Source organism: Syngnathus typhle, linkage group LG16 (genome assembly GCF_033458585.1).
Source record: "Syngnathus typhle isolate RoL2023-S1 ecotype Sweden linkage group LG16, RoL_Styp_1.0, whole genome shotgun sequence".
Classification (NCBI taxonomy): domain Eukaryota; kingdom Metazoa; phylum Chordata; class Actinopteri; order Syngnathiformes; family Syngnathidae; genus Syngnathus; species Syngnathus typhle.
The window spans coordinates 1100681-1112434 of NC_083753.1; the positions used below are offsets into that span (position 1 = coordinate 1100681).

An 11754-nucleotide genomic window follows, 5' to 3' on the forward strand; every position below is an offset into this window, starting at 1 on the left:
TTCCTTGTATTGTAATGCAACATTTATTTCTGACTCATGATCCAGAAAGTACATGCATGACATTATCCATTATATTAAGACTGGCTAAATAATCACAGAGATAAATAATGGCAGGCAAATGAGGTACACCAGCACAGGATGTTATTCGTTTTGCTATCTAGGAAGACAGGATATGAAGGGCTCTTTAGCTCGTTACAATACAAATACTGTAAGTTTAAATCCTCCCCATGAATGATTTATTCTATAAACATTGAACAGACTAACCGTAGAAGACAGAATGTCACATAATCTGTAGTTATAATACACGACCTGGTGCACATGTCAAAAGACTAAAGCTGCAGAATCAAATTCAAGTGTGTATGTGTGTGTGTGTCTAAAAAGTACTTTATTAATTTAAATTCAAATTGAGCCTTAAATGCATGATATATACCTTTTACATACAATATGTGAGTTAACATCTACAATTGTGAACAAAGTTAAGTTAAGTTAAAGTCCCAATGATCGTCACACACACATCTGGGTGTGGTGAAATTTGTCCTCTGCATTTAACCCATCCCCATGTGATTTTGATCCATTCCCTGGGGGAGAGGGGAGCAGTGAGCAGCAGCGGTGCCGCGCTCGGTTATCATTTGGTGATCAATGCACTTGTTCCTGTAATCAGGGGTTAAATGTCAAAATTGTGTCTCAAGTAATAGGTAAATACATTAGCAATATACATATAAGGTAAAATTACATGTTTGTCATTGTGTTTATAGTATTGGCAGGTCGGGCGTTAAGGTACTCGAGGACAAAGATCTGTAAAATCTTGTTGAGGTTTTCAATGGTGGATCGGTCCAGGTTCTGCTCATTGTCATCAAATGTGTGCCACACGGCGGGGAAAGGGGAGGGAATGAGATGGAGGATGCGTACACCTGCCAAAGAAGCAAAGGATGAGAGTTCCTCATCAGTCGTGAACCGTATGAGAAAACATATTTGAGTTGCCTACTGTCTGGGGGTGCGTACCTCTGTTCAGGAATGGTATATGATCATCTTCAATACGGCCAATAGGTCGATCTGGCCAGAAATATTCCACTTCATCGGGATGATTTTGGAGTTGATTCATTGAGTGTAGACGTTTTTCTGACCACAAAGAGTACAAAGTGTACATTGTTAGATAGATATACAGTGATCCCTCGCTACTCCACGTTTCGTTTATCGCGGCTTCACTACATCGCAGATTTTTTTTTCGAAATTAAAAAAACAATCTAAAGTCAAAATAAAATTTATAAATTGAGGAAACATGTGTCTAACCTTTAGGACAATGTAGTAATGCTCCAAATGTTCGTTTACACTCCTTTAGAAGTCCGTTTTCGCGTGTTAGCACGATTAGCATTTTTCTGCTAACTCGTTAGCCTGCCCAGTACTTCTTGTTGGTGACTGTACTTCGTGGATTTCACTGGTCTTTGGAACCAATTATCCACAATAAATGAGGGATTACTGTATCGTAAAAAATATGACTAATATTACTAGCCCTCATTAGGGTCACCAGTGAGCTGAAGATGATTCTCAGCTAACTTTGGACAAGAGGCAGGTCAACGAGTTAACAGGATGTGCTAAATGTGGTCTTATGTTATTCAGAAGTACCGTAATTTTCGGACTATAAGTCGCGTTTTTTTTCCATAGTTTGGGTGGGGGGGCGACTTATACTCAGGAGCGACTTATATACATATATGTTTTTCACTTTTTTGGGCATTTTATGGCTGGTGCGACTTATACACCGGTGCGACTTATAGTCCGAAAATTACGGTAGTTCCCAGGATGTGCTAAATGTGACAACAGCAAGTTTCTCCACTGGTCTATGACAGGCTGAACCAGTGTGGTGGCTTATAACTTGAACTGATGTGCTATTATTATTCCTCACCTATGTTCTGCAACCGGGACAGCCAGTACGTTGTGGTTTGGAAATGGTTACCAAAGCGTGGACTTGGGGCCCCAATCAGGTCCAACAACAGAAAAAGATCCTGGAGAAGAAGTAACACAAGAGCTTAATTTCTCCAAGAGTGCACACCGTTTGTGCACACGTGTGTATCTTTGTGTGTAAGTGTGTGTGAGGGTCAGGAGACGTACTATCCCATCCAGTTGATTGGTGTCTGTTTCTCCTGGAGGATGCGGGGTGTTTTGCATCTTCTGTGCTAAGTGACGAGAGCCATACAAAGAGTCTTGAGCGGTCCAGTGGGAGAAAGCTTCCTCTCCATCGAAGAAAATCAATTGCAAGGTCAGGTTGGGGAAAGACGCCTACAAGGAGAACAAAGTGTCAGCAGTTGTTTACAACACCATTTTAGATTCTAGACGGTTTGCTTCCCTCTAGTGGACATATTGTGCTAAAGAAAATAAGCAATGTACTATTGTTATTGCTGTGTAACATGTTTAAACCCAAATCCCATTGCATCAATAGTGGAAGGCTATGTTTTAATCACCACTTTGAATTCTAAATAATTGATATCTACTAAGGAGGTCAGATTTTATATTTTTCATTGATTTTACTGGAATATTTGTTGAATGTCCTTGGTAATGATTATCATTGGGGACATACTATAGCACAAATTTTGTTTTTAATCAGAACAATTAAGTGCTAATCTAAAGTGGGTTTGTTTTGTCTTGATGTAAGCTTCACATACCCCCCCACCCCTCAAATCTATTTAAAGGTGATGATTTTGAAGGATTCTGCCTAACGTCAGCCATATGCACTCTAGAAGCAAACTTATTTGCATTCAACTGAATTTCACTTCTCCCCTTGGACCTTTTTGATAGACGCCTGAACACAATAAACACAGACTTAGGCTGATCTCTGGCTGTCACTGGGCTTGTCCCTGTCCATCCAGTGGAAAGATGTATTGGTGAAGCAAAGGGCAAAGGAGCAGGCGGCATGAATGTTAAGTGTGTTTTTCATGTGATTGACCAGGGATGGGAGAGGGAAATTTAAATGCTGGAAGGAGTCACATTTTAAATATTGACAAAACATATGTATGTGACATATTTAGAGCTTCCACTGTACATTTTAGAGTGTGTCATGTCTGTGGAGTTTTTGGTCCATTTCTTCAAGCGGCAAAATCCCGTCTTACAATTTCTGTACTACTCTTTCCCGAAGGTATCTGAGAGGTCAAATTCTTCCACCCTAGAATCAACCAACCATGCAATTATGGATATTGCTTTGTGCACTGGGGTGCAGTTGAGATGGAACAGAAAAGATAATTCATCCCACAAATATATCCTTTTTTACGTTGCTTCTAAGCCACAAACATTACCTTTTGAGTTTTTAGCTCTTCATTGAGGGCTCGTGCCAGCTCAAGCATCATGGCGCATGGCACAGCAGAATCGGTGGCTCCCAGAAACACCTGGTGGTGGTAATACTTGGAGTCGTAGTGACAGGCTACAACCAGGCGGCGCTTAGCTGATGGGTTGAGGGTGGCAATGATGTTGGTGAAGGGTAATGGTCCGTAAGGTGTCTGTGACGTGAACGTATCCTCCGTTACTTCCCAACCTGCTCCAAGGGAACCCAGGGTTGCTTTAATATGCTGAAATAAATAAACAAACAAGAAGAATTATTATTGCTTTGTTACTAATTGATCATGTTTTGTCCCTATTAGAGAGAATTAATTGTAATACAGATGAATATAAAGTCAAAATCCCTAATGGCGTAACAGTTTATTGTTACCATAGCTGTGATGATCAAACTTACTTGCTGCACCGCTCTGCTGCCTGGGGAGCCTGGATACCTGGTAACAAGCAATGGCCTTAGGTCCCTTTGCCACATTTGGGTCAGGTCTGTGTGTGTCAAGGCCGTCTGGATCTCACTGGGTGTAAGAGTGACAGCTTGGTGCTGTAACTGGACAAGAGCAAAGTGTTGTTTTTTTGCTTGTTAGCTCCTTGATTGATTCATATATTGTTTGGGGGAAATGTGGGCAAAAACAGTGTCCCCTGCACTGCTGCCTCTGGTTCCAAAATGGAGTTACAGATAAATGGCTATAAAAACAGCATGGATACTCAATAGATGGTTACACCAAAATTTAGCTGCTGTCTGTTCCTGAGGCCTGAGGCCACATTTATATTAGCACACCTCAGTGCATTGTTGATCAGCCCATTCATTGACAAATGTTTTCCTTAAAGGGGAAGTCAACCCTAATAATAATAATAATAATAATAATAATAATAATAATAATAATAATAATAATAATAATAATAATAATAATAATAATAATAATAATAATAATAATAATAATAATACTGATGATAATAATAATAATAATACTGATGATAATAATAATAATAATAATATGTATTAAAGTCCAATTAGTCAAAATAATGTTCTGATTAATGTTATTGTTTGTGGAATATGAATTAAATGGGCAAATTCACATGTTTTTATCCATCTCAGGAGGCGGCCATTTTGCCACTTGTTGTCGACTGAAAATGACATTACACTTGCAAGGTCTCAGGTCACAACATATCACAGCTATGAATGAATAAATATGGTAGCAAAATAAGGTAACCAAAATAGTAGAGCAGTAAATCAGTTATCTACAATACCACTGCTATGATCATAATAACAGAAAATGTAGTTCCTAGCTGTGTTAAAACAACATGGAAATTCCTTTGCAGTGTCTGACTGAGAAAGAGAGCTCATCAGTATCTGTGCAAATTTGCTCAGCAGGACCTAAAATACAATCATATTGATCGCTCTAGTTCCAGTTGTTCACTCAGAATTGGTCTCAAAGTTCAGGCTGCAGAGAAGCCTGGTTGTCTTGGAAACAGACATTAAAACCCAGCAAGCCAAAGACGATCCATCTCGATTGATTTGCTTTCTCCACTTTTTCCCTTGGTCATATTCAGAATGCAGTCGAAATTAAATTATTTTCTCACTAAAAGCTGTAACAGAAAAATCCTGATGCGGAGTTACAAGTAAATGGCTCATGTTCTTTCCATTTTTAGGCCATTTAAAAAAAAAATGTAAATGACATTACTTTTATGTTTGGGAAATAACCTGACCACACCCATATGAAAAATACAGTCGTAATGTTAATTTGTTCCTTTTCACTTGGTGTGTTCTTTCGTACATCCGTCCAAAAACCGGTTTAGGTTCTATAACTGCAATGTAGAAGACAGTGCATACAGTATTATTATGTGGTTGGTTACATGGCCCTGAACCCTGAGAGGGTTAAAGTGGGGTCCACTTGAGATCTATAAATACCAAGCCCTGCAATTGGAAGATCAAGGATAATGACAGAGCTGCCATAGCAACTACATGAAGGCTAAAACCACAAGAATATGAGAAGCAGGAATGTTGTAGCGTAAGCTAGGCCATGTTTTGTTTAAAAGTTAAAGACTCCAACGTCAATTTGTTTGGCACTCCCTTTTCCCACAGTCGTACATGTACCTAAGGCTATATCCTTAATGCCTGCTCATGCTTAAGTTACAAATGCTTTAATAACGATTAATAAGCAGAATTCATTTTTCCCAATTAAATCAATAAATAAAATAAGGCATCATTTACAAAGCACTTCGTTCTAGCCCCCCTTTATTATTCCAACTGTTACTATAAAACATCTCAAATACAATCACTAAAATCATCTTAATATTTGAGAGCGGTGTTGTAAGATCCTAAAAGAATTGTTATGACCACAATGTTGAAATTAAACACGAATACACCGATCAATAATACCGTTTCATTTGAGTGTAGTTGGAGCACCAGATTTAATTGGCTTACCTTTTCTTGTGTCCAGAGAATTCCATTAGAGCAGTGGTTGAGTGTTGCCCAGATGGTAACAGTGGCAAAAAAGCGCATGATAGAAGGACCGTGGTCCCACACGGCCATCGTTTCTCCGTCTCTCTCTCTCTCTCTTTTTCTCTCTCTACCACTTCAGATCATGTGAAAGGTAGCAGGGAGCGCGTGTGTGCACGAGCGCATGTGTGCGTGTACGAGTGTGCGCACACCGATTCTTGATGTTTCCCCCATCCTAAATTGACAAAATATATAAAATAACCCCCTCGTGCCTCGAGTACTTTGACTGCTGTACCCCCACTTGGTGTTATCCATAAAGTCACCATTGTATGTATTTTCTTAAGATTCTTATTTAAAAAAAAAATGTCACATTATTTTTTTAATTTAGTTCTTGTGAATCCAAACAACATTTCTATCATTTATAAACAACGGCAAAAAAATAAAATTAACTGGACAGCCCAGAAAGAAGAGGGACGAACCAGCCAAACTGCGCACCACGTGGTATCATAACCACGTGATAAAAGCGGAAGTGTGCTTCCTGAGCATATGCGGGAACTTCTTCCTCACATTTTGCACTGCTGACTTTTGTATTTAAAACATTTGACATATAGATCATGGAAGTAATATCAGGGACGACTGAGGAAGCGAACTACTTGAAGGCACAGCTAAGAGAGAAAGAGAAAGAGATCGCTGCCCTGAAGAATAGACTGGCTGCATTCGAAAAGGTAGCAAGAAAGTCACGTTGATTTGCAATGCCATCGTGAGCAAATCGTTGCAAACAATGCTAAATCGTTTTCTACTATTTACATGATCTTATCTGTGTCCGTTTGTCATGTATCGGTGCATTTCGTTTAATCAAACCATCATAGAAAACATCAATTAGTTTAGTCGCTCAAAAACTAACTCATGGATTATGCACATTTTTTTTTTAAACTTCAATCTAACAAAAACCCAAAGTGCAAAATCTCAGTTTGGGCTTCTGGCTCCTCTCAGCATGAGCATTGTTACAACAGAAATAATTAGCCAAATACACAATTGCCCTAATTAGTCAGATCATCTACAGTTAGCTATTATCATTGTATTTTTCTTTTCTTCTAGAAGAACAACTCTTCAGTCCCACTTGACAGAGTGACTCCACTTATTCCACTAAAAGCCAAAGCAGCTCTCTCCAATGAAGACATCTTGAGGTACAGCAGACAGCTCCTCCTACCTGAGTTGGGTGTGCAAGGTAACAATTCCCCTATAGATGCAAGAAAATGACTATGGCAGGACGAAACACACCGATGTGGTCTTTATTTGTGCACAGGACAGCTGAACCTTCTCAAGACATCCGTACTGATTGTGGGTTGTGGAGGGCTGGGTTGCCCTCTAGCTCAATATCTAGCAGCAGCAGGTATAGGTAGGTAATCGCAGGGTTGTGCAATTAATCGAAATTCAATTACGATTATTACACCTTGATTACTAAATTGGCTTAAAGAAACTATTATAAAAGAAAATAACTGATTTTACAAATTTTGTTTGGTCCAAAAAAAATTTAGAAATAAATTTCCAAGGATTTAATTTGAATCAATATTTTATACGTTCAAACATTTTCTTGTTTTGTAATAAATATTTATTCAATTAGTAGCAAAATAATCGCGATTGCAAATTTTTTCCATAATCGAGCATCCCTAGGTAATTGACTGGCACACTAACATTTTGCTAAGGCCAACAGTTTGTCCCTTTAAACTCTCAATATTGATAACATAAAATGAATAAAATAACTATTAGTCAGGTTTATTTTAACACAAATGTTTTTGTTTTTTTTCAACATTCTTAATTGTCTGTTATGTTGGTCTTTTGATGCATCTTGTTGAGTCTTATGTTTCTTTTGGAATTTAAACAACAAAAGGCCAAAGAATGTTAATCCCTTGAGGTTGAGCTAACATGAGTTGCGTTGAAGTCTCGCACAATATGCTGACATCTTGTGTAAAATCATGCATGGTGTTTTGGATGAATCGAGAGGTGCGTTTTACAGTAAATGACACCCTGCGGACTTGACTTCAGAGAGTCCACTGCAATTGATGCAATCTTGCACAGCAGATGTCACTATTTTACATGGTTCTCTATTCCTGTTAGGGTTTGGCATTCATTTACTCCGTCTGTGTTTCTCTACAGGGCGACTGGGTCTGCTGGACTATGATGAGGTGGAGCTCAGTAATCTCCATAGACAAGTACTACATGGCGAGGAGAACCGGGGTCACACTAAAGCTCTGTCAGCAGCCAACGCAGTCAGAAGGTGATGTTTGTGTCCTACACAATCGCAGTTTTGTTAAACACGTGTATTTAGTCAACATTTTGTATCATTAAAACTGTTGTTTGTGACCCCAATGGTCTCTATGTAATGAATGCAGGCGCTTTCCAGTCTGGCCTCAAGTTATATTTGGGTGTGTATGTGTGTACTCCAGTCTGCAAATGTTGTGTAAACATGTTATTTCTGAGGCAGCTTCTTTTGGTGCTTCTTGCCCCCCACTGTGGTTAGTACACATTTGGCTTGTCGTTCACCACACTAGGGTACCACTAGCAAGCCACAAGCACAGCAACTTCCATCTACAGTTGAACCTCTAAGGTTGAACATAATCTAGTCCAAGTCGGTCCAACCTCAGTTTTGTTTGGATTTAAATTTTTCTACCAAAAGGAAGCAATGGGAGCTGAATTAATCCATTTACATATTGAGCATTAACTGTACAGCAGACCTGTGTAAAATTCAGAATTGGGATAAAAGAACACAAAATTAGTATGCTGGAAGTATTACTCATGCACACCAGCGATTTCACTTCTGGACTTTAATGTGAGATTTTGTTTCTCTCAATTCTGAATTCTACAATTTAATTTACAATAATACAATTTAATAATTCTGAATTGTACAGTCACATTTGACTTTAGAAGTTCCACTGTACTTTGTAGTTTAATTCATTGTTATTTTGTTAATTTGTACTTTTGAATGTAACCTCACAGGTTGAACTCAACAGTGGAGTGTATTCCTTACCACTTGCAGCTTTCACCTGAGAACGCCTTGCAACTCATTCAACAGTATCCCGTTCCCGTTTTTGGTGACTTTATGAAATTAAGAAAAACAGACAAGCCTTGACTTGATTGACTTCATATATGACATCGTGGCCGATTGTTCGGACAATGTCCCCACTCGTTATCTTGTCAACGACGCCTGCGTGCTGAGCGGCAAGCCTCTCGTATCGGCGAGCGCCCTCAGAATGGAGGGACAGGTAAGATATTTTCATCTTGCAAATCACCATCCTGCACGGCCTGAACGTTTTGTCTTGTAGTTGACTGTATACAACTATGACGGAGGCCCTTGCTACAGATGTCTCTACCCAGTGCCCCCACCCCCAGAGACAGTGACAAATTGTTCCGATGGAGGGGTGTTAGGAGTGGGTAAGTCCAGCCTCTTTCCAAGAAGCCATTAACTTTATACAGACTCGTCTTTCTCCATCATCGCCAGCCTGTTAAATACTTGTTGTTAGTCAAATGTTCCACTTATCTTTAAGTTCCAGGCATAATGGGCTGCTTTCAAGCATTGGAGGTCCTCAAGATAGCCTCTGGACATGGCTGTATCTCAACTCTGGCATGACATACTGTACATTTCAGCATTCCTCGATGTAATACAAAAGTGAATTGTCACAAAGTTGGGACTTGTTACAAATCCAGGATGAGGTTTATTTGGGATTTTCTTTTCTGTTACAAATTAATATGTACAGTAACTGCCTCACATTACTGTTTTTATTTGTGTATTGATAAATATTACGTTCATGACTTGACTTATGGATTTGAGTTAAGCAGTGAAATCCACCCGGTCTAACTATCTCACTGGTGGCCATTTTGCCACTTAATGTCGACTAAAAGTGACATCCAAGTTGCTCAGGTTACGGCTCAGCTTGCAAACGTGGTTTCATGTTTAACTTAACCGCACGTGTCAGCTTCCTGCGGCCAGCAGCTGGTGATCTTTGATGCTCACAGTACCAGGTTCAGGTCCATCAGGTTGCGGCCCAAGCAGTCTGGGTGTGCAGTGTGTGGAGAAAGGCCCAGCGTAACCAAGCTCGTCGACTATGAAGCCTTCTGTGGTTCTGCCGCAACAGATAAGGTTGACCTTAATATCCTGACATGTTCTTTTATAAGTATTTAAATGTACTTGTTAATATAAATTTTTGTTTTGTTTTCAGTGTCGCAGACTCAACCTCTTGTCCAGAGATCAGAGGATCACAGTGCAGGTGGGGAACCTTTTCCCCAGAACATCCCTCCCCTGTATTAAGTGTTGTTTATTCAACCATTACTCGTAATGTTCTCCTCGAATTCATGAAAATGGATGAACTGATTGTATCTCAGCACTCAGGGGAAACGAGCTAAATGCGCTTGTAAGTTTTCCACAGAAAAAGAATAACACTGCGTTTGGCATCAATAATGTTGCATGTGGATCGCACATGCATATGCACCTTCTGAACTTTCAAGCAGTCATTAAGCGCAGAGATGAAAATCACAGTTAAATTGAATTTGCGTCAGGAGTTTCATTTAGGAGCCATTTTGAGTCCAGCGGTTTTAGGAAAACCTGTTAAAGTAATTGTAAAATGCTCCAAATCAAACCCAAGCATTACTTCCCTCAAATTAACTGCAAGTTGGTACATTTCCGAATTTAACTCTAAGATATAAATATGTTTTCCTAAGATAAAACCACTCCCTTCGTAATGAGTTGGTCAATGTTGTTTTTGCATTTTTGTGAATGTTTCATTGTATTTCCAGGATTATAAATCCATTGTGGACAAAGCAGAGCCCCATCTCCTGTTAGATGTGCGCCCTCTTGTGGAGGTGGACATATGCCATTTACCAAGCTCTCTCAGTATCCTTTATTAGACTGGAAACAAGACATAAATCAGTCTGATGAGATATAGTAAAGCCCCTCTTTGTGGTTATTCTCTTGACATTGTTGCAAGATATACCACTCTCAAGTTTAGAGGAGAGGACGAGTGAACATATGCAGTTACTTCAGGAGCGTATCGACCAATTGAAACAGCAGATGGTCGGTGTCTGCCGGCCTCCAGGTAAAATGACCAAACGCCGGCTTGATCTACTTGTCGTCTGAAATGCTCATTTCTCACATTTATCTATACATTTTTCACTTTACATTGCAATCGTTATCGGAGTCTGTGCATGGATGGAATTTACGTGGTTTACAATTGCAACTATATCATGGGATAGTTGTCTTTCATAAACTGGTTTTTGATCTGATCTACACCATAGCACCCAAATTATAGTTATACCCCAAAACATAGAATGTATGGACTGTACTGTAAAAATAGAATCCCTTGAACATGATCTGTATGCAAACTTTGTTTTCCCCTATAGTTATCATGCAGATCCACAGGAAAGTATTTCTGTCGCCAAAAGTATCTCTGTGGTTTCTTCCAGTTTATGTGATTTGTAAGCTGGGCAACGACTCCCAGAAGGCTGCGCAGATTCTTGAGAAGATGAGTGGATCTGAAGTAGACAATATCACAGTGAAAGATATCTGCGGGGGGCTGATGGCGTGGGCGAAGAGGATAGACCCCAAATTCCCACAGTATTAAAGGGTATGTCTCATGTAAAATGAACTTTTAGCTTTTAGCAATGCAAATACAAAAACCCCCAAAGTGGTGTTTCCCTCCATTCCCTCCATTCACCCATCTCGGAACTTTGCTCACTCTTCTTGTAAATGTCACATGAGCCTTGATTGTCGTTACCTGAGCATTGAGTCATTTTTAGTTGACAATAAGCGCCAAATTGTGTTTTAAAGATGGTAATTAATTGTACAGGGAACATAATGACATAAAAATAATTATAGACAAAATATGAAGATTTTACTGCTGATAATGGCTAAATAACTATCCTGAACTGAATGAGTATGATAGACACTTCAATTTCATTTACCTCTGTATGTTTTGTACAAAATAAATCATATTTTGATTGTT

General features: G+C 39.2%; 2 protein-coding genes across 3 annotated transcripts; one reads left to right on the forward strand and one right to left on the reverse strand.

Annotated features, from left to right (window-relative positions):
• On the reverse strand, positions 1-5947 carry qpct (glutaminyl-peptide cyclotransferase). Its single transcript, XM_061301478.1, has 8 exons — positions 5744-5947; positions 3719-3865; positions 3285-3554; positions 2107-2274; positions 1901-2000; positions 1003-1119; positions 734-911; positions 1-651 (listed from the first exon to the last, which is right to left on the reverse strand). Exons 1-8 carry the CDS (start codon positions 5849-5851, stop codon positions 546-548), a joined length of 1194 nt encoding a protein of 397 aa, XP_061157462.1. The 5' UTR covers positions 5852-5947; the 3' UTR covers positions 1-545.
• A 319-nt stretch (positions 5948-6266) lies between these two features.
• Positions 6267-11754, forward strand: mocs3 (molybdenum cofactor synthesis 3). Of its 2 annotated transcripts, none has more exons than XM_061301477.1 (13): positions 6267-6483; positions 6860-6986; positions 7065-7157; positions 7916-8036; positions 8756-8830; positions 8904-9021; positions 9082-9190; positions 9304-9366; positions 9733-9896; positions 9976-10023; positions 10550-10646; positions 10741-10848; positions 11216-11754. In XM_061301477.1, the coding sequence occupies exons 1-13, from the start codon at positions 6373-6375 to the stop codon at positions 11371-11373; spliced, it is 1392 nt and encodes a 463-aa protein (XP_061157461.1). In that variant the 5' UTR covers positions 6267-6372; the 3' UTR covers positions 11374-11754. The 2 variants fall into 2 exon arrangements, with proteins under 2 accessions (XP_061157461.1, XP_061157460.1); XM_061301476.1 differs by having other exon boundaries at positions 6268-6483; positions 6857-6986.

Coding starts and splice junctions, on each gene's coding strand:
- mocs3 (XM_061301476.1), top strand. CDS start 6,373: ATGGAAGTAATATCAGGGACGACTGAGGAAGCGAACTACTTGAAGGCA. Junction 6,484..6,856: donor GACTGGCTGCATTCGAAAAG/GTAGCAAGAAAG, acceptor CTTTTCTTCTAG/AAGAACAACTCTTCAGTCCC. Junction 6,987..7,064: donor ACCTGAGTTGGGTGTGCAAG/GTAACAATTCCC, acceptor ATTTGTGCACAG/GACAGCTGAACCTTCTCAAG.
- qpct (XM_061301478.1), bottom strand. CDS start 5,851: ATGGCCGTGTGGGACCACGGTCCTTCTATCATGCGCTTTTTTGCCACT. Junction 3,866..5,743: donor TTCTCTGGACACAAGAAAAG/GTAAGCCAATTA, acceptor GCTCTTGTCCAG/TTACAGCACCAAGCTGTCAC. Junction 1,120..1,900: donor GTCCCGGTTGCAGAACATAG/GTGAGGAATAAT, acceptor CTTTGTGGTCAG/AAAAACGTCTACACTCAATG.